Genomic DNA, 21,899 nt, shown 5'->3' with positions numbered 1-21,899 from the left:
AACACTGGATTTTATAAAACGTTTCCTCTTTATTGGTTTGGGAAGAATGAAACCCTCCCTCTTCTCTTTACAGGTGATTATTATCAAGAACAATAAATAGCTTCTTTTTAATGACATAAATCAGTAATTCTATGGAAATCTGACAGTGGCATGGAAAGCACAATTGAACTAATAGCTAATTGTCTCGAGGAAGAGTCATCATTTCTGAGAGTTCTGCACGGTATTCCTGCACATAATAATCAACACACATTTACAAAGATTTACAGCACTGCATTGTGGGAGATGGGAGTGCCTATTGGGATATGCTGTTGCCTGGCAACAAGGGGAAGAGATAAAGCTTGTCGTTAGGTTCTAAAATGAGACTTGGGTAGAAAGCGGAGGGGTGAGGGGGTGGAGGAGGACGGGGAGGTGGGAGGGGGGGAAGCAATTTACATGAGTTAAATCAAGGATTTCACTCAAGCTTACAGATCAGGAGATACATTTCATAATACAGTACTGAGTGAAAACTTGGGCTGCAATCATTTATTGGTCCTTATTGTACAGCTTTAAGGTTTGATGTCTCAATCGACAGAGAGGTAAGATGACGTTCGAGAACATGCAAGTTATCGCATCTAAAGTGACCGTGTTGTTAAAGAAAAACACTCTTCACCATTTTTTTTTTCATTTTCTTTTTTTTTGCCCCCCTCCCCACCATCTCTCAGCTTGTAGACAGTGTGTCGGTAGGTAGGAGACGTGGAGGTTCAGTCTGAATCTGCTCCCGTATCGCTGCCAAGGAAAGGAGTGTGGCATTTGGACGGGGACTGACACTGACATCATCCAAAAAAAAAAAAAAAAGAAAAAACACTGGAGAATTCTTAAGGATGTGGGTGGCTTGTGAGCTGCTGTTGTCATGGTGATGTGTGGGATTAAGATCATGATATCCCACCAGTCAAAAAACTTCCAGTTGTAATATCTAGGAGAGATGGAGGATAGGGGCTGGGAAGCTAAACACCCAGTCTATCATCGCCCCCCAACTCTCATTTCCTGATGTCCAAGTGAGGAGAGCAGTCTCTCTCTTTCCTCTCCCCCTCCCTGCCCCCCCCGACAGTTGATTTAGAGAGAGAGAGAAAGGGGTCTCTAAACGTTGGGTCCTTTGATCGTCCCCGCCTCTTGTAATCTCGGTGAGGTGTACGCCGATGCCGCCAGACACATTGCCGCCTCGCAGAACCCGGGAAGGCCCGGGGGCCCTGCCTTACCAGGGTGACCCGGCTCACCAGCTCCTCCCTGAGGTCCTCTCTCACCGGGCCTGCCGTCTCTAGCCACACCATCGACACCAGGAGGGCCTGTGAAGTCGGAAGGTCGTAAGAGAAACTTAAGTTGATGACCGAAACCCTATGCAGTCACACTGCTTACATCACTGAAGGAAAGGCATTCATTTATTTAATTTGCGCCCAGTTGAGCAGAACAGAACGAATTTCCTTTAGCTTGAATTAGCTTGTACTGTTGCAGTCCTTTCACATCCCCACTCAGGAGCATCTGTTAAATGGCTGGAGTTAATGACGCCTTTGAAATTCCTCTCAGGATCCCATCCTATAGCAGCAGACGTAACGCCAAGTCCTTCAGTTGCCTTATTGTCTCTCTTGTCTTCTTTACCTCTCCCTTCCCTGTGCAGCTCTCTATTTTCTTTAATAGACATTTTCAACTGGTCCATAAAAACCCTTAGTAGTAATAAAGTAGTCGTGTTGATGCTAACTACTGTTACCGATATAAGCCATTTGTCTTCAGTTTGGGTGTTTTTAAATACTGACTTAACAGCCACAGATGGTGTACGGCACATTGTGTGACGGTAATTCAATCAGAATTGAACCCAACTCAAAGGTCAATCATGTGTTTCTAACTAGTCATCTCCAACTTCAGAGAACGAAATGAAATCACCGTTATTCTGCTGATGGTAAGTTTTCCGATTTTGTTTTGCGCAGACCAACTGAAGATGATATTCCTGTGCCTTTTCAGTTTTTGTAATGGACTGGAAGTTTCGCAGTGGATTCATGATCAACTTACAAGGGGAGGGGGGCGATAAATCCTTCGGCATTAACCATCACATTCAGTGATGTAACGTTCATGTTTTTTAGTTGAGAAAACAGCAACAAAGTAGCTTATGTAGGGAAAATAATTTCTAATATCAGGTCAGGTGTTTTCCATATTTCCTCCATTTTGCTTCCGTTTGAAGAAGCGTTTTTTTCCTGTAATCCGGTTGTACAAAGCTGATAAAACCAACGTCAAGCAACAGACCAAACATCTTTTCAAGAGCGTACTTATTCAATATTTCATCATCAGAGCTTGTAGCTCCTTAAGTGAGCAGGATGAGAAAAGAACTAAGCTATCTCAAAGTGGACACATGACATGAGAGAACAAAGGAGCAATAACAGTTTATGCCAACTTCTAAAGTAAACACCGACCAGTTTAACGTTTGGACACTCAACTCTACAGCAAATAACTAAATCTGACTGAGCTTGTTTTAAATGTTGTCATGCTGTTTTCCACCAGTTAAGCCACAATGTCTTGCTTCCTATTTCTTTATTTTGTGACTTCAATGCTAAGACAACAATTTAACTGCTAATATGTACAAAATTGTGCTGAACTGTTGGGGGGGAAAACATAAATAAATTGGTGGTATAGCGTTTAACTCAACTCAGGGTTTGTTGTTAAAAGACCAAATTCAGTTTTTACTTTGTTGTGGGTCACATGGAAATGTTTTACTGGACGTAGGTTTAGCTGTCTGGCTCCTCGGTAACAGCCCCTAACTGTTACTGACAGATATAAAACTAAGTGTTGCAGAAATTGTCCAAATAAAGACACTCATTATGGGGTTGTAGACGGATGCAGTTAAACGTGCAGAAATGTCAGACGTGTTATTTATAGCAGCTGCTTCCGTTCCGGCGCTCTCTATATCGCCATCAGTGGCAAAGTTTGTGCAGCTTCTGAAGTTGATAGGAAATATAGGAGGACATCGCACTGTTATTGCTGATGGTATATGAGGGTGATGTAAGACTTCTAGTCGGTGGTGGTGAGTCACCGATCAAAAAACACAAAGGCACTTCTATTTTTTTTTCTCGAGTCTAACCGAGGAACCATCAGACTTTGTCTCAACAATCGAAAGCATTTGATACCTGCAGAGAATAGCACCAAATCTTTCCATATACCAAATGACACTTCATGACAACAGTCATAAACATTCATGAAGACTTGTCCATGTTCAGTATCATGGCACACCCCTTTAAATAAAGCGTTATCAAAATGTCAAATGTTATTCAATTTTCTGTTTTTTTGTTTGTTTGTTTTTTACTTTAAAACTGTCATAACACTTAATTTTCCAGTCACTTCTCCTACAATAAATAACCAATGACGTACTATTGAAACTGAAATCAAAATCCAACAATTGGAGGTTTGTAACAGAACTTACGACGCGCATAATTACAAGTTTAGGAAGTAATTCTCCTTCTCTTATCCCCTTATTCCATTTGTTGCAAGTTCAGGACTGACATAATTTAGGGCTTGGCAAACCACAATTGAAGGTATTTTAGAAATCATTTTTATAGCAAGGTGCTTTAACAGTGTAATCTTTGCATACTTGAGTTAGAAAAGGAAATGTTCACCTTGTATCCCTGGAGGTCCTGGTTGACCTGGGTGAGGTTTACCTGGATCTCCTCTCTCTCCCTTTGGTCCTCTCTTTCCTGGACACAGACAAAGACATTACCTACTTTAGCAAAACCAACAATAAGCACCGTCTCATCTCACTCCAGTGCTGTGGTGATTTACCTTTTAGCCCAGTGTTGCCAATCTGCCCAGGTCCTCCAATCATACCAGGGATACCACGGGTGCCAGGTAAGCCATGTGGCCCCTGGGGGCCAGGTGCCCCCGGTGGACCAGGAGGCCCAGGAGGTCCCATTACACCCGCACCACCAAGCACAGCCCTTTTGGCACTCACTGCCACAGCCTGCAGTCTTTCTGTACCAGAAAACCAATAGTCATTCCTAAGACCCTTCCTTTAACGACCAACATCCGACTGCTTCAAAAGCTAAAAAGTCTCTTTTTTCTTCTTCTTTTTTTTAAAGAAATGAGCTCATCTAATCCTCCCTACAGACATCAAAAGGTGACTTTCCAGATAATAACTCTCACCCTGCAACATCTTTAGCACCACTTCAATAATATGCTGGTCGGATGCGTCGCGCCCCTGGAGGGAGCAAGAGAAGCCTCAGCGACCCATTAGTGAAACAAACCGAAAAGAGAAATATTGTTGCAGTGAATCACTTACTGTTTCTCCAGGAATGCCCGGTACGCCAGGTACTCCTCTCTCTCCATTGAGTCCCCTTGGACCCGGCAGCCCAGGTGGGCCCGGATCCCCTGGTTTCCCGGGGTCTCCGGTGGGTCCGTTGTGTCCGGGATCCCCCCTGATTCCTTGCTGTGAAGAAAAGAGCGGTCAGGAGGAAAGATTCATAAACGTCAGCGAGACGGTCGAACGGCGATCTCGTCCACTCGCCTGTCCTTTGGGCCCCGGTTCTCCAGACAAACCCTGTCACAGCAAACGAAAGCATTACTCGGTGAAGCCATTTGTTTGTTTGTTTTTTTCTAAATGAAATTTTGTGGGGAAAATGTGACAAATATGGAGGGATATGAACACGACTGATTTCACTATCACAATGGAATTTGGTAAACAAACGTATAAAAATGTATCCACACAAAAGCCTGTGCAAGTAGTGTTGTCCCTTTTTCATAAATTACTTCCTTTCTGAGTTATGTGTATTTGTATGTAAACTGCAGCTTCCTTTTAGTTTGCTGGTGATTTTAACATTTTGCATTTGAATCTTCTCATCTTCAGAGAGAAAATTCCCTATCCACAGACTTCATTGTGGTTCTTTGCAACAAGGAGCTCGACGCCGCTTTGCCTTGCGCTTTTACCCGTCTTTACCTTTTCGCCTTTCTCGCCAGCCAATCCCTCGACACCCGGGTCGCCCTGAAAGCAACAGAGAGGAGAGAGCTAAGAGCAGAACAAAGCGGGGGGGGAGTTGCATGAAGGGAAATAATCTTGCGGGCACTGAGCTCTGGATTTCTGACCAGCTCATTTTTGAAGAAGGAGCAGAAAGTTCTACTCACTATGTCTCCCTTCGGACCAACTTTTCCTTGGAAGCCCTGGTAGGAAGAGAAAGAGAGAGAGGGAGAGAGACAGGTGGATACATGCGAATGTGGCTACATCCAGAATCTATTATGCTTCGAAACGCACAAGAACTAAATATTGATTGAGGCCACTGACACCAGAGATTGTGAGGAAAGAAAAATGTTGTCTCATCTCCGAAACAAGGAAGATGAGGAGATGCTTGGATTATCATTTATATTGCTTGCCTTACTCAATGATCTACAGTGAACCTCATTTGAGTTCCTTTCACTGGTAAATGCTGCCCCCAATGGTCAGGCCTGCTAAACTACATTAGATTATTATGAAAAATGTATACACTATGTGTGGATAACTTTACATTTGCATATTTTTTCTTGCATAAATCGTTCACAAACCTGGTCTCCTTTAGTCCCAGTAAGTCCCTGTGGGCCTGGGATACCAATAGGCCCTCTTTCTCCTTTGCTCCCCTGTTGGAAAAGATAAATACGGTGTTTAGTGTTCACCTTGCAATCATCTTTAAAAAAGATAAAATTAAAAAAAATGCTTTAATAATTTTGTAATGCAACTTACGGGCTTGCCAACGGCTCCCTGTGGCCCCACTGGCCCCCGCTGTCCTCTGTCACCCTGCAGAAATAGGTGTGAAGTTAGTTCTGTGGCTTGAGTAAATAGGAAACGGGTAGGATTTATTTACTTACCTATTGATATCATCAAATGTATTAACAATGGGAATTCAATACAAACTCTACAAATCTATTTCATTTTTTTTGTTTACTTTTCATTATTGTTGTTAGTTTTTTATCGGTTTTTACCTTAAATCCAGGAACTCCTTCCATGCCTGGCTCTCCAGGAATACCTGGTTCACCCTAACAGAGAGACAATAAACCTGTACAATTGTTCTCAATGTTCGATCCACCAGTGAAAAAAAGAAGAATTATGTGTGCATATATGCATAAATTTTAAATTCTATATTCCCCACCAAAGGACCAGGAGTACCAGGCATGCCACTGTGGCCCCTCGGTCCAGGTTCCCCCTGAGAAAGCAACAAAATGCAGTAAGAAATAAAACACAAATCTCTAAAAAAAAATTTTAAAACATGTAAAAGCATACCTTTCTTCCAGCTTCCCCTTTCCCTCCCGACGTGCCAGTCAAACCCTGCAGACAGAATTAGCACAGCTTTTAAAACACAGCAAATCCAAACTCCGTGTGTGTGTGCAGAGGGCAAAACCGACGGTGCAAACGTGATTGTGTTACTGCTATCAGTGAAGTGGCAAAAATGTCTGAGCACAACAAAGCCACCTTTGCCAGCCAGGGCCAAACGCTTTGCCTTGCTCATTTGTGCGCGTTTGTGTTTAAGTGTGTAGAAAAAGTCCAAGTTCCAGAGCTTGAGTCTGTCGCAGCCCGAGTGTCACAGGAGCGATCACACAGCAAAGTGTGCATTTTGCGCTTCATTACCTCTTAGTCAAAATACTGCAGATACGCATACACACACACACACACACACACACACGTAGTCCCACACAATTGTGTGTTTCCCCCACCGGCCTGATAATGATAAATGGTCTGCGGAGGCAGCAGAGAGCCATTTCAAGGTGGTTCGTATTCTAAAACAGAATGGGTCAAAGGGTCTCTGTTACCCTGGACGACTGCCCAGAAACCAGAGCTGGAACTCAAATGTATGAGTTTGCTTCCAACCTACTGCAACATTTTTTTTTTTTTGTGTGCGTGTGATTTGGTTTTGTTGAATCAAGATGGAGAAAAGTCTGGAGTATCTCGCATGTCTTTATGTCAGTCACAGATTTGAACACATTTTGTCAAATATTTGTTAAATTACACGGAGTCTGTTTGGGAACAATAATGTTCCAGTCGTTCCACTGATTCTTAACTGGATTTAGATGTGGATTTGCAATGGAGCATTCTAATACCTGAATAAGCTTTTATTTCTCAGTTTCTCTGCTGTAATGTGAACCTCCAGTTAAATCTCACGTTTCTTTGTTACCTATAAGACGTCTTCCATCAGAATTACTGCGTTCATCTCCCCGTCAGACTAACCGGCTGAGATTAATCCCTTCGGCATGATGCTTCCACCACCATGTCTCACCATGGCAACGGCGTGTCTGCTTCTCAGATTGATGCCTCAGCACCCAGCCTGTCAACTTGGGTGGCCAACTATAATCTGGGTGGTTTTGTGTATATTCCATAATGTTTTCACATTTGTAATTGTAAAAATAAATAAATAAATAAATAAATAAAATCACATTATTTCTGATTTATGCCATAATTTATGTAGGTAGATTGCACAAATTGAAGAAAGAAAAAAAAGAAACATTGGAATTTGATTTTGTTCTGTGACAAATTGGAAAAAGGTTTATGTACAATCGTAAAAAAAAAAAAAAAAAAAAAAAAAAATCACTTACTGCTGTCCCCGCAGGACCTGGAGGGCCAGGCATACCGGGTTGCCCAGGAGCCCCCTACATAAAATACATCAAAAAAAAGAAAAGAAGATTAAACATGTGTCATTTTTTCCAGACTCTGATCATCACAGCAGCAGGTGCACGCTTACCTTGATTCCAGGAATGCCAGGTGTGCCATCTTTTCCATCGATACCCGGAAGACCCTGGGATAGCGGGAGGACAATGAATCAAAGGACTTTACTTGGCACGCTCTTTGAAAACATCAGCGAACACACAAACAAGAGGCTTCACTCACATTCTCCCCCTTTTTGCCAACGGCCCCCTGTGGGCCCTGGATGCCTCGGCCGCCCTGCGGAAAACAAATGCGTCTGCCTCAGTGTGCGCACGGTGCCGTGCGATAAAGTTTTCAGAGATAACTGTTGTTGTTTGGCAACGACTGGAGAGGTTTCACCCACTTTGTCTCCTTTTTCTCCCGAGTCTCCAAGTGGCCCCTGAGGTCCCTCCTCACCCTGGAAAAAAGAAAGAAAGGGTACCTTAGAATAATCAGAACTTTATTTTGAAGTAAGTCTGCGTGTGTGTGTGTGTTCTCACAGGAGGTCCAGGAATTCCTACAGGTCCAACGATGCCCTTGTATCCACGAGGGCCCTGCCGAAGAACAACAAAGTGCCATCAATCACCTGAGATCAGAGGGAAAGTTAAGTTGCAGAAGCCTATTATTTATTGTGATAAAGGGATAATTAGTGCTTAACTCACTCCACTAATGGGAGCAGCGCATAGAGCCAGCCACTCTTGTTTTGGCTTTAAGCCGGGGTGCTAACTTGGCTAACTTAGCTAATGTTAACAGTAAGATGGATGGCTACAGTGGATCATTAACTACAGATGGAGTCACAGTGGACCCAGACAACCCCAACTCATTAGAGAAGGAGAGAGATTTGTGTTAGCATCATTTCCATATGTCCCCATTGCTGGTAATGGATGGTGTTTGTATAGATGGGGGCTCGGGCTGTGCTGTGCCTTCTTGGTGCTTAGCACAGGAATTTGAATTGCCTCGCATCCGCAGAGCAAAGAGACAACAAGGCTCCGTCTGAATCGAAAACAACAAAGCGCGGCACTCACGGCCTCTCCTTTAGGACCCATCATTCCTGGATAGCCCCGCAGACCCAACGGACCCTGGAAGGAAAGGAAAAGTCAGTAATGTAATGGGGAGAACAGAGCACTGCAAATGCCAGTTTCCGGTGCTGAGCTCGAACAATCACGCGCATTAACTAATTTTGAATCTGCAGCATACCGGGGGTCCTGGGATGCCCTGCTCCCCAGAGATACCAACTTCTCCCTTGGGTCCCTGTAAAAAAAAAAAGATAAAACAGACTTGTTAATTTCCTAAACTAACAGAAGGTCACATTTTTTGTCTTGTGTGTGTGTGTGTGTTACATTTCATTCATGAAAACTTAAAACCTGAGAGCAAGTACTTTCAAAGCCAGTTTTAGACGGTTACTTTTGATGCCTTAACCGGCCTTTGATGGTTGTATACTGTGTACTGGCTGAGTCAAGCTTGATAAAGTTCTAGCTGAAACTAATTAGCCAGCAAGAGCGAGCTAATCAAAAATTAATGGCCCAATCCAAATTTGCCCACACAGATCCCAATTTCCCTCACAAACACATGAACTTCAAGGTACATTGCTGGAAAAATGCAAAGCGGGTCGGAGTTAAAGGGGGTCAGAGTAGTTCGGGTGTGAAATTTCCGGAGGGAAATCTTAACTCGAACGTTGATGCTTGCTGTTGTACACTGGAAGCTGATCGGCTGAGGTTTAACAACGCTCCTAGCTTTGATTTCCAAGAATTCAAATGAAATGCATATGTTTAATGGACAGGATTTGATCATCTTCAGATTACAAAAAATTTTGTTTTATTGAGAGTTTTGTCATGGGATCTCCTTACCTGTCAGGGTTTCGTGTGTTGTGTCAACGCTATACACCTAATCACGTTCACAGAAAGGGATTATAAGATGCAAATCAAATGTAAATACTAACCACTGTTTCTGAAAATACTCAAAAATGATCTCTTCCTTTAAGAGATGCACTGAGACAGGTTGTGCCACCAACAGCTTCGGTGTGGATGTTGTTACTGAAGGTGGGCAACTCAAAGTGAGCTTGGTGTTTCAAAATTAAGTCACCTTGCTGTAGCCGTTTCATGTGCAAAACGACCATTTTGGATGTTGAGGACAGGCAGACAAGAAGTTGTTTTAATTACAGCTACAACAAACGTGAAAGTTTAAACTAAAATTCATACTTACGAGTCAAAAGAAGAAAAAAAACTTTTGTTTTTTATTAAGTTTGAATTGGTGTTTTTTTTTATGTGTCTTGTTGATTGTGTTTATTTCTAGTTTTCCTTACAAGCATGCTGATTCTACATTTGTGAATGATTTTCATTGGCACAATGAAATGGATTTCATAAATTCATTTAATTTGACCTGTTACGGTTTTTATCATTTGAGAAATTAATATCCAGATATTCTCGGTCAGCCCTTCATAATTTATTTTCAGTTTCTTTCTAGTTCTTTGTAGAAAATATACAAAACCATCACATCATTGGTCAAAACACTGAGGCTGAACTGAACATAAGAGAATTATTGATAAAACTTTCTTCAAGAAGCTCTGCGTCATGGACACAGCATCCAGCCAATGATGTTGGCTATTCTTCTTAAACGGGTCCAAATTTCTATTTTGTCCACTGACTATATACGTTCATCTTTAATAAATTTGAAAATATGCTACAATGAGGCTTATTTGTCAGCTTAATAGCTCCTGTTGAAAATAACAGCCTTTGAGCAGGCAGTAACCATACCTCTCATATTTCTGTAGTGTTGTTTTTTTAATCAATTTGATGCACGATTCAAATCGTAAATGTTGTTTTCAACAGCTACAGGCAGAAAATCAGAACTAACAGAAACGAAGGTTTGAAAACATCAGTCTGGGTCACATCAATCAATATAATGTGTTTCACTTAGTAAATGTAGCTACATGTTTTAATATTATGTCAGCAAACACAGTCTTTGTGGAGGTGACTTCAACTACAAACAGAAGTATTTGTGAGAAGGACTTGATAACCATTACAGTAGGGATTGTACCATTGAGTTTGCTGTTCCAACTTTTAATGTTGAACATGTTAGACCAGATAAAACCTGTGTCTATATGAGATAAACTCATCTTAGCATAAGTATAATAATCCTGAGTCAACTGTGTTAAAACAGCCGTGTAACAGTTCCTGAAGTGCAATTCCTCCACATTGTTTTCTGCTGGAGCCGAGATAAAGATGAGTGGCCTCCTCAGCACTTTTTTTATTTATTTATTTATTTTTATTCAGAAGTGATTTAGCATGCAGGAAGTAAAGCATTTCTGCTCAGCTAACATCTGAGTCTCAGCCTGAGCAGTCTGCCGGAGATGTTAACAGCTCCTGGCGGGTGTCTTTAAGATGAAGAAAAGACAGAGCAACCTTGAGTCAAGCCAGGCCCTCTGAAATCCAAGCCGGGCCTGTGTGGAGTGGTTATCGGGTGAGCCGAGTGTTTTTCAGCATCTAAGCACTGCCAGAAGGTTCATTGTGTGGGAAGATCAGAGGCTAAGTCCTCGGACTCGGCTAGCTGCTCCCCAGGAGTCCACGGTGTGCTCATTACCTCTGCTTAAAACGGTGAGGTGAGAGGTCTGCCTGAACCTTGACTCTCTCATCCTCCCCTTCATGTACCTGGCTCCTGCACCGTCTCCTTCATCTGGCACGTCGCTGCACGCGGACTGCAGGTCCGAGCTCCGGCCTGACTAATCGCTGCCAGATTAGTGCAGTCATGTGCCTCGGGGGGCTTCATTAAAACTAATCCCTGCCTCCTGTGGCTCTCAGCAGTGGCTGAGTGTGCAATGCTGTTAAAAAAAAAAAAAAAACATAAACATGTACAGGTACTTGTGTAGCGCGCAGCTCACCGGTTTCCCTATGCTGCCGGGGTCTCCGAGAACGCCGGCACGCCCTTTGTGTCCCTGGGGAGCAACGCTTTAGTCAGGACGGTGCTGCGGCAAACTTTGTTAACGGGGGGGACACAGTGAGACGCAAAGACTTACTTTTACACCCTGAAGTCCCTGAGGGCCTTTGGGTCCTGCTGGGCAGTTGAGAGGACACTGTTTTAAGAGATGCAAAAGAAGACAGATTAACAGAAGTGAAACCATGCCAAAAAAAAATAAAATAAATAAAAAACATGTACGAGACTAGTTGTGAAAGATCTTACCTGCAAGTCTGCACTACCCTCCTCGAGACCAATAAACTTGCCTGGAGGACCCTAGACAGGCATTTGGACACAAGCATGAGGGAAGTCTGCTGGCCTCAGTTGGCACAGAGTTACCTCTCTCTCGCCCCCCCACCCACCCAACCCTCCTTGCGCTGACTCAGCGCTCTCCCCATTATTTCCAGCGACTCCTCTCCCTATCTTTCCATCTCTCTGCTTATAGATTAAGTTAGGAAGTGAGGTATCTCTAGAGACTGATGTATTACTGCTGCAGTCAGATGAGACACCCCACTGATCTAATAGGGGTTTATTTGTCCTAGGACAGCACTAAAGTTAAACAAATACACTCCCTTGGGCAGTGAACATCATTCTAGGTGAAGACACTCCCTCTCCCCACCCCCGCGCTCTCGGAGCCACTCGGAGAAACACACAGGGGAGTACATGCACCTTCGAAAAAAAAAACAAAAAAAAAAGCCTAACTCTCTGAACTGTTTTAGTTGCCTCAACACTTTCTGTCTGCTGGGACCTATACAAACAGCTCACTGTGGTTGCAGCAGGTATTTTCATGCATTAAAAAAGAAAAAAAAAAATCAACCTCTTCTTCTGCAGTAACAAACAATCATCAATCTTAGTAGTTTGTCAAGGTCTTTCATTTCACCCTGTAATCACATCCGGCGACATAAGGCACATTCAATTAGACTGACAAAGCCATAAGCCTAATTAAGCCTAATGTACACCCGTTAGAGTATTCACTGATCTCCGCAGTCTTGGTGCAACATATGTCGTCATATGGAAATTGTGAAGTTTAAAGTTCATCCAAGCAGAACTCTGTGGTTAATTGGAAGTGCGGTTGTAGAAGTTTGTGCAAAAGAAAAGGCTGGCATACCATCTAGTCCAAAATTACTCATAACCCTGGTGAAAATAGATTTTAAGTACTTTTTTTTCTTCTTTTTACAAAGGTGTTTTGTCTGAATGGAAGTCATATGAATGTTTTGTTCTGGGCCAGTCACACGTCTGAGTTGAAGCTGTTAGAGAGGGAGTTAAAGATGATGGTAATGGCAAAGGACCCCAAAAGACTTGGAATGCATTACCAAACTATCAGTGGAAACAAGCAAAAGAGTAACAAATGGTCAGCAATAGTAGAAACAGTTTGATTACTGCAATATAAACCAAGATGTCTCCAGTTATTATTGAGAGTGTATCTGTTTATGCGGTACATGTAACGGGACGAGTGTTCGTACTAACCCTATTAAAAACTGACAAATGCAGCATTGTTCTCTATGTGCACAACTAAGTGTGCAATGCAAAGTTCCAAAGAGCAACTTTAAAAAGTTCCACCAAAACAGAGAGGAATCCCAACTATCGCTGAACTCTATTTGGGAACATGAAGGTTTTTCATGCAGATACGGAGGAGAAAGGAAGGCGGACCAAACCCAACCCTCACACCGGCGTTTTTCTGCAGCAATAACATATGGACAGCAGCTCGCTGAACTTAATCACTCCCCTGAAGCAACTTCAAGCCAAATTTAAACATCACAGATACTGGAGACGTCTAAATCTTGGTAGCACTAGCATCCAGTGATCAAAAGCTTCATACCTGGTATGAGATGCAAATATCCAGTCAGTTTAGTTTCTTTTTTTTTTTTTTTTAGGTTTTTGAAAAATGCATTTCCTTGTAAAGTTTTGATAAAAGTAAAAGGACAAAATTTGCATCATAGTTTTACCATTTCAGAGCAAAATATTACTGTTGCTTTTATGAGCATTTATGTACAATTATTTGTTATACATTAAAATGTTGATCTCCCCAAATTATATGCATGCTCAGTAAAATCATTTTATTTTAAAATGTGACTTCAGGATCAACTTTGTTGTTTTGCAGTTAGGAATCACAATTTCCCTTTACAAACATTTTTCAATCGACACTTACCGGTTTGCCTGGAGGTCCAGGGAGCCCTGGAGGACCTGGTGGTCCCAAAACGCCCTACATGAAGCAGATAACAGAAAATAGCCACAAGTAAAATAAGCAAACAGACTCAGTTATGAGAAGAGCAGCGAGTTCCACTGCAGCTGTTCCACTGCAGGCAGCTGTAGTGTACTGCTGCTACCACAAGGTGGTGGTAAATACGACTTCTCTATCCATTGCCTCCAAGAAGTACTTTATATTCTACTGCTAGGCCCTCAAATGGCTGAAAAACATTCCTAATACAACAATAGTTTTCAATTCTACTGCTGCGGTGATTGATGGTCGCAGTACATTACTAATACCACGCTGCGGTGGCAGTAAATAGAAGCTTCTCCTCTACTGCGATGCCCGCAATTGATTGCAATTCATTCCTGCTACCACAGGAGGCAGAATTGAGAAACGCTTCCTGTTTTACTGCAAGGATGGCACATGATTGTTAGCATCGATGCTACCATGAGGTGTAGATGATGGCGAGAGCCTTCCATAGTAAGACAGGTAACTGCAATGCACTGCTGCTGCTGTAAGGGCAATCAGAAGACTTAAGGCTGGTAATTTGTTACAATGTATTGCTGCTTGGAAATAAGAAGAGACTTTCATTTTATGACAGTAGCTACTGTCACTGTGTAAGTCATTCACAGAGTCTTGGTAAGTGTGGTAATGAGAAAAAGCTAGTCTGATGTCAGGCTTGGAATTGGTTGATGTTATGTGTCCGATTTTAAATAATTGAAATATAATACTATGCTTATGAAGAGACCTTTGATGTTATCTTAATGACTTATTTTAGTAAGTTTTAATTAAAGGTATGACTACCTGAAGTCATTGCTTTAATTCCTACATACATCAAATAAACTCCATCATTACTCATAAAGAGTAATGATGGAGTATTTGCGTGCGGCTTTTTTTTCTGAATAAATGTCGATGCTTCAGCCACTTCTAAATTCACCTTGAACAAGCCTCTGCTGTTCGTCTGCTGCAAGCTACTGTGAGACATATTGGAAATGACTGGAAGATGCTTTTTATTATGGTCACTGGGGTAATAATCCGTAGAAAAAGGGGAATTGCAGCAAGTGAAACAGTAGTGTAGTTGATCAAACGGGAGGTTTCACTAAAAATTGATGACCTACCTTTGGTCCAGGCGATCCAATTTGACCTGGAAGGCCAATTGGCCCTGGGGCACCCTACGCACACAAAGCAATGTAGACAAATAGTGCAGTAAAGAACATTAGAATATATCCATTGTACTTTTATAAAAATAAATAAATCAATCAAAGCGTTTCTGTGAAATGGCAAACATGCAACTTACAGCCAGACCTGGAAGGCCGACTCCCTGTGTGGAACAGAAAGAGGAAGTAGGATTGATTCACTACTGTGATACAGAAATATATATCAGAGCTCTGACTGATGCTGTATAAATTCAAACAATGACAAAAAAGCAATGATTTGATAAGACGTGTGTATTGTACTGAATGAGGCCTAAACAGTGCTCGCAAACTCAGAACACTGGCAGTTTGTTTTGCTTGCTCTTTTACTTAGAATCAACTTTAACAGGATAACTAAGGAATCAGGCCTTCATGGAGGTAATTTAGCCCACTGGGCAGGATCTTGTGTCAGTGCAGCGTTAGACAGCTGGATGCGCACCGTCCCCCCCCCCCCCCAAACAGGGACGCCCCATAATGCTGAACAAAGGATTAACTAATTGTGTGGCACCCAAGCATAACATTGAATACCTGTAGTTCTGCTGTACGGTGTGAGGAAGATGGACACAGAGCACCACCTAGTGGTGTCAGACTGTGTTTACATGTAATTTGAAGCTGGTTTGTTTGCGTGCGTGTGTGTGAATCGTTTCTATTATAAGTTCAAGGCAGCATATGTCACATCTGGCCTCAGTGAGCTAAAAGGGGGGTGCAGCTGGTTAGACATTCAGGCACGACAAAAAAGCCAGCTGGGATACAAATATGCTAGATAATAAAGCATCTAGGCATCAACTAATAAAGCAGCGTCAAGATTCCCTCGGTCATGAAAATGTCTTCTTATTTACAAAAGATAAACACTGATAAGCTGTGACGAGCAATGCAAACTGTAAGTTAGCTTTGCCTGCCAAATCATCATAAACTCAAGATATCGACTCGAGTTGACATACTGTGTGACCTTTGACAAAATCCTATGGAATGATACTTTGACACTCCATATCATCATGAAGATATCAAAAATCAACCTTCTTGTATATTGCTTAAATCATGTTTGCAATTATTTTGCATCACAGTACATTATCCAGAGGGCCAGTGCCGTCTTTAGAGTAGTCTTCAACAGGGCTTAGGTCAATGTAGCATTTACACAGTCTGTTACGTCCACCAAGGACACAACATATTTAGGACACGAGACAACAAAAGTGAGGGTTTAACAAAAAGGTTTATTTATAAATTTTCTTCTTATTGATGTTCTTAATTCAGCTTTTCCTGATTTTCGGTGAAGAAAATAATGTTAAAACCCTCAAATCCCGTGTTCCCAAAATAAAAGAAAAAACAAAACCCCAAAAGTATTAACCTAAAGTTGGACCTGGTGAGCCGATCAAACAGAACAAAACGGTACAGCAGGGGGCCAACCCTATACAGGGCCGTCGAAGCCCCTACTGGTACCGGACTAAAGCAAAAAGAGAATCTAATCAAAAGAAAGATCGAAAACAGGACAACCGGTCCCACCAGGCCAAAATCACAAAAAAGACAAACAAAAGCTAACAAAAATACCACATGGCTGTCTGGAGAGTCAGCTGCGGCCCACAGCGACTGGACGTGCGCGCACCGCACGGATGGAGCAAGTGGGACGAGCGGAAAAGGCGGAGCTCGAAAAGATGATGGCGCTCCCAACATGCCGAAAGCCAGCCTATTTATAGGCGGACCAACAGCGCCACGAATTAACATAATTACGTGAACAAAAAGGAATTTATCCAAACTCCAAACTAGATTAACAAAAGGTCATTCAACTAAAATCTATAAGAAAACAAGGAAAAGAAATAGTCAGAATAATAATGTGCCCGCAGCACATAACACCCCCACCCAAAGACTCTGAACGGGGTTGCAAAAAAAAAATTCAACCCATTCAGAGAAAACCGGACTAGAGTCGTGAGAGTGCGTCGGCCACTACGTTGTCCTTACCACGAACATGTTGGATAGAGATGTTGAATGATTGGAGTCGCAGAGACCAGTTCATCAAACGGCGGTTTTTATTGCGCATGCGATCCAAAAAAACTAACGGATTATGATCTGTAAAAACAATCACAGATCCGCTAGAACCTCCTACGTACACTTCAAAATGTTCCAAAGACAGGACCAACGCTAATGCCTCCTTTTCAATGGTGGAATACCATTTCTGATACTTGTCAAGTTTCTTTGAAAAATAAGAAACCGGATGTTCCACCCCATCAGTACCATCCTGAAGGAGCACAGCTCCGACACCAGAATCACATGCGTCAACAGCCAACTTAAATGGTACATCAAAACGAGGGGCAGACAGAACAGGAGCATTAACTAACAACTGTTTAGTTTGCTCAAAAGCAGACCGACACTGCTCAGACCAAATAAAAGCTACTTTAGGGCTAAGTAGGTCTGTTAAAGGGGCAGCCACAGAGGAAAAGTTATTACAAAAACCCCTGTAGTAACCAACCATTGCTAAATAGCGGCGTAGCTCAGTACGAGTGTTGGGTACTGGAACAGACAAAATAGCCTCTATTTTAGCCTCAACGGGGCACACATGACCTCCCCCCACCCTTTTTCCGAGATAGGTCACTGTCGCTTGGCTGAATTGGCATTTTGAGAGATTAACTGTCAAATTAGCCTCACTCAGACGCACAAAAACAGTCTTCAAGTGTTCAACGTGCTCAGCCCATGTCGAAGAACAAATCACCAGGTCATCCAAATAAGCCTCACAGAATGATAAACCTGACAAAACCACATTCATTAGCCGTTGAAATGTCGCTGGGGCATTACGCATCCCAAAAGCCATCACCGTATACTGAAGGAAATCATCGGGTGTGACAAAAGCGGAAATTTCCTGAGCTCGTGCCGTTAAGGGTACCTGCCAGTATCCCTTCAGCAAATCCAGTTTAGTCACAAACTGGGCAGCCCCCACATGGTCCACACAGTCCTCCATACGAGGCAGTGGATAGCAATCCAGCTTAGTCACCCCATTTACCTTCCTGTAGTCTGTACAGAAACGGTCCTCTCCATTGGCTTTAACAGTCAGGAGGCATGGCGAACTCCACGCACTACTGCTGGCAACAGCAAGTCCGTGTTTCACCATGTACTCCACCTGCATCTTCAAACGGTGTCGCTTGTCAGGGTTCACTCTGTAAGGGTGTTGTTTAATAGGCTTGGAATCACCAACATCAATATCATGGCTGAGAACATGAGTCTGAGTGGGAATATCTGCAAACAGCGACCTATAAGACTGGATCAAATGAATGACATCAGCCTGCTTGGAAAAATCAAGGTGAGACAACAAGAGAGGCAAGTTTCCCAAAGCCTCTGAATTTGGAAATCTTCCTTCAGTGACAGCCGGAGAGAAGACGTCACCTTCAGGTTCAGCACTGGACAGCTCTTCCCGGGCGTCCGCACCTGCCGTGACGCATGCGTCAGCTCGTTCACTGGAAACACAACTTACAGATTTATTCAAAGTGGGCGCACGCTCAATATACGGCTTCAGCATGTTCACATGACACAGGCGTGATGACCGCCTCCGATCAGGAGTAGAGATCAGATAATCTCGATCTCCAACCTTCTTCGTGATCGTATAAGGGCCACTGTAGCGTGCTTGTAAGCTGGAGCCAGGAACCGGAAGTAAGGCCAACACTTTCTCTCCAGGCTGAAAAAGTCTCAAAGTTGCATTTCTGTCAAATAAAGATTTCATTTTAGCCTGTGCAGTTTTAAGATTTTCTTTCGCTATCTCACATGCACGGCTCAGCTTCAATCGAAAGTTACTGACGTAGTCCAATAAATTTTGGTCAGTTTTTTCACACAACCACTTCTCTTTTAATAGCTTCAAAGGACCACGAACAGTGTGAGCAAAAACCAAGTCCGATGGGCTAAACCCAAGAGACTCCTGAACCACCTCCCGTACAGCAAACATTTGTAAATGTACACCATCATCCCAGTCTGTTTCGAACTCCAAACAGTAGGTGCGAAGCATTGTTTTTAAAGTTTGATGGAAACGCTCGAGTGCGCCCTGACTTTCCGGGTGATAAGCGCTGGAATGACAGTGCTTTATGTCAAGTTGGCGTAAAACCTGCGCAAAAACCTTAGACATGAAGTTAGACCCTTGGTCAGTCTGCACAACCCGAGGTAAGCCAAATAGTAAAAAAAACTTCGTTAATGCTTTCACCACTACAGGCGTAGTTATTTTACGCACTGGAAAAACCTCTGGAAAACGAGTAGAGGTGCACATCACTGTTACCAAGAACTTATTACCTGCTTTGGTGCGAGGTAACGGACCCACACAGTCAACCAATACCCGTTCAAAAGGTTCCGAGATGGCTGGAATAGGACACAACGGAGCAGGAGGAATCGTCTGATTTGGTTTCCCCGATACTTGACAAATGTGACAAGAATTACAGTAGCGCACTACATCGCTCTTTAGTCCAGGCCAAAAGAAATAACGCAAAATGCGATCATACGTTTTCCTGATGCCAAGATGACCTGCTAATGGGTTGTCATGCGCTAACTGCAGAATTTCCGAACGATATGGAGTTGGAACAACAATTTGTGTCACCACACTCCACTCCTCAAGAGGAGACACATTTAAAGGCGTCCATTTACGCATTAGAAGACCATCATTAAAAAAATAGCCCGTAGAAATGGAGTCAGACTTATCAGTTAGTGCATCGTTAAATAACGGCGCTAAACTTTTATCAGATTTTTGGAGCTCCATCAACTGCTGTCTAGATAATGACAGTGCATTTACATCCAACATGTCCTCCTCCACCATTTTCTTTAATGGAACATGTTCGGATTCAGCGTTAACCAAAAAAGTCTCACTCAAGTCAAAATCATCCTTACTTTCCTCTTGTTGACGCTTAAGTGCTGCACGCGTAACTGCGCACGACGTGAACACATCTGGGAATGTAAGTGCAAGCTCATCTGGACAGGTACGCAACACCGGAACAGGTGTAACGTCCGCAGTAACCAACACTCGACCCCCAGCCAAGTCGTTGCCCATGATCATGGAGACGCCCGCTATCGGAAAACTAGGACGCACTCCGACCACAGCGTCACCAGACCACAGCTCAGACTGGATCACGACCTTGTGCAGAGGCACACCAATGTCTTGCATGCCAAACCCGCGAACTGGCACATCAGAACCAAGCGCAGTGTCACTGTTTAACGGCAAGATCCCCTCCAGAATAAAAGACTGAGAGGCAGCAGTGTCCCGCAATATTTTCACAGGGATTCTCTCACCAGTTACAGACACCGAAACAAATCCATCCATAACGAAAGGCTTAAAATCAGCATACTCGCAAGGCTTCGTTGTTGACAGTGACTGTGTGACGTGATTCACCGTTTTAATTAGAGCGACCGGCTTAGTATTTTTTTTCTGCAAAATCGGGCAATTAGCCACAATGTGTCCTCTCTTTTTACAATAAAAACACGTCACATGGGTTGTCAAATGATCTGATTTGTTTTCAACGTTGCCGAGCGCAGCAGGAACATCTGATTCAACAAGTGAAACAGTTTTAGTACTCTCCCTTCCGTTATTTTCAGGTTTGTCATACTTATTAAAGACATGCGAGCGCTCAAAATTCCCTTTGTGCGTTAACATGTACTCATCAACAAGCACTGCAGCTTCTGACACATTTGACACTTTTTTTTCATTTAAGTAGGTGGTAACTTTCTCTGGCAAGCCATTTTTAAAGTCTTCCATCAAAATGAGCTGCTTAAGTTGTGTTAAGTCAGCAACATTTTTAGCAGCGCACCAACGATCAAAGAGAATTTCTTTATCTCTTACAAAATCCACATACGTTTGATTGTAGTGTTTTTTCAATTTGCGAAACTTTTGACGATAAGCTTCAGGTACTAGTTCATACGCCCTTAAAATAGCACTTTTAACTTTCTCAAAATCAAGGCTATCCGCCACAGAAAGAGACGCATACGCTCCTTGCGCTTTGCCACTTAATGCACACTGCAATAACAAAGTCCACACATCCTTAGGCCATTTAAGTGTTAGTGCCACCCTTTCAAACAGCGTGAAGTATTTATCCACATCTCGCTCATTAAATGGAGGAACCAAGCGAACATTTTTACTCACATCAAAATCCTTTGATTTGGGTTGCGAAGACTCGGCACCAAGCTCGAGTTCCTTCAACCGCAGTTCAGCTTGTATCTCCAGTCTTCGTTGTTCAAGATGCAGCTCCTTTTCTCTCAAAGCAAGCCGTCCTAATTCTACTTCAAGTTCCTTTAACCGAACCGGGTCATCTGACAACGAAGCTTTCGATGGCGATCCAACAGGACTTTTTGGTAAGATCGTAGCAGGAAATATTCCTATCTGCACCAGTGCTGCCAATAACTCAGCTTCAACTGTTCCTCTTTTAACACGTTTATCTAAGGCAACCTCGAAATGCTCTGCAACCAACAGCAACTGCTCCTTTGTGCATTTAGTCAAGACGTCTAATGTAGGCTTTTCAATAAACTCATCCAGGTCAAACTCCATGTTTACCCCGTGGAATCAAGCTACACTAACTCTCATGCACAAACAAAGCTGCAACAAGACCAGACCTGAATGTCCTAATTAAGCAGCGCAACACGCGCCAGCTGCGCAAAAATGCACACAAAAACCAGCACTCGCCAAAAATCTGAAACCTCAGCACACAAGTTTCTAAGGGTAAACCTTAGTTTAGATGAGCCCCCATAAATATGTTACGTCCACCAAGGACACAACATATTTAGGACACGAGACAACAAAAGTGAGGGTTTAACAAAAAGGTTTATTTATAAATTTTCTTCTTATTGATGTTCTTAATTCAGCTTTTCCTGATTTTCGGTGAAGAAAATAATGTTAAAACCCTCAAATCCCGTGTTCCCAAAATAAAAGAAAAAACAAAACCCCAAAAGTATTAACCTAAAG

The 21,899-nt window shown here is 42.7% G+C and overlaps 1 protein-coding gene across 1 annotated transcript in view; it reads right to left on the bottom strand.

The window, feature by feature from the left end:
- Positions 1-9: 9 nt before the first annotated feature.
- The window catches only part of col9a2 (procollagen, type IX, alpha 2), a 28,959-nt gene continuing 7,069 nt past the window's right edge, over positions 10-21,899 (bottom strand). Inside the window, exons 7-32 of the mRNA XM_008421595.3 lie at positions 15,094-15,117; positions 14,915-14,968; positions 13,755-13,808; positions 11,831-11,881; positions 11,667-11,723; positions 11,532-11,585; positions 8,852-8,905; positions 8,680-8,733; positions 8,155-8,208; positions 8,019-8,072; positions 7,859-7,912; positions 7,713-7,766; positions 7,567-7,620; positions 6,260-6,304; positions 6,129-6,182; positions 5,962-6,015; positions 5,723-5,776; positions 5,548-5,619; positions 5,134-5,169; positions 4,949-4,993; positions 4,520-4,552; positions 4,295-4,441; positions 4,159-4,213; positions 3,799-3,987; positions 3,636-3,713; positions 10-1,322 (exon numbers count right to left, since the gene is read on the bottom strand). Of these exons, the coding sequence (XP_008419817.1) occupies positions 1,117-1,322; positions 3,636-3,713; positions 3,799-3,987; positions 4,159-4,213; positions 4,295-4,441; positions 4,520-4,552; positions 4,949-4,993; positions 5,134-5,169; positions 5,548-5,619; positions 5,723-5,776; positions 5,962-6,015; positions 6,129-6,182; positions 6,260-6,304; positions 7,567-7,620; positions 7,713-7,766; positions 7,859-7,912; positions 8,019-8,072; positions 8,155-8,208; positions 8,680-8,733; positions 8,852-8,905; positions 11,532-11,585; positions 11,667-11,723; positions 11,831-11,881; positions 13,755-13,808; positions 14,915-14,968; positions 15,094-15,117 (1,740 nt within the window). The 3' untranslated portion in view covers positions 10-1,116. The remainder of the gene's footprint in view (positions 1,323-3,635; positions 3,714-3,798; positions 3,988-4,158; positions 4,214-4,294; positions 4,442-4,519; positions 4,553-4,948; positions 4,994-5,133; positions 5,170-5,547; positions 5,620-5,722; positions 5,777-5,961; positions 6,016-6,128; positions 6,183-6,259; positions 6,305-7,566; positions 7,621-7,712; positions 7,767-7,858; positions 7,913-8,018; positions 8,073-8,154; positions 8,209-8,679; positions 8,734-8,851; positions 8,906-11,531; positions 11,586-11,666; positions 11,724-11,830; positions 11,882-13,754; positions 13,809-14,914; positions 14,969-15,093; positions 15,118-21,899) is intronic.

Source organism: Poecilia reticulata, chromosome 11 (assembly GCF_904066995.2).
Source record: "Poecilia reticulata chromosome 11, P_reticulata-male-v2, whole genome shotgun sequence".
Taxonomy (NCBI): Eukaryota; Metazoa; Chordata; class Actinopteri; order Cyprinodontiformes; family Poeciliidae; genus Poecilia; species Poecilia reticulata.
This window is presented reverse-complemented; position numbering and strand designations above follow the sequence as displayed.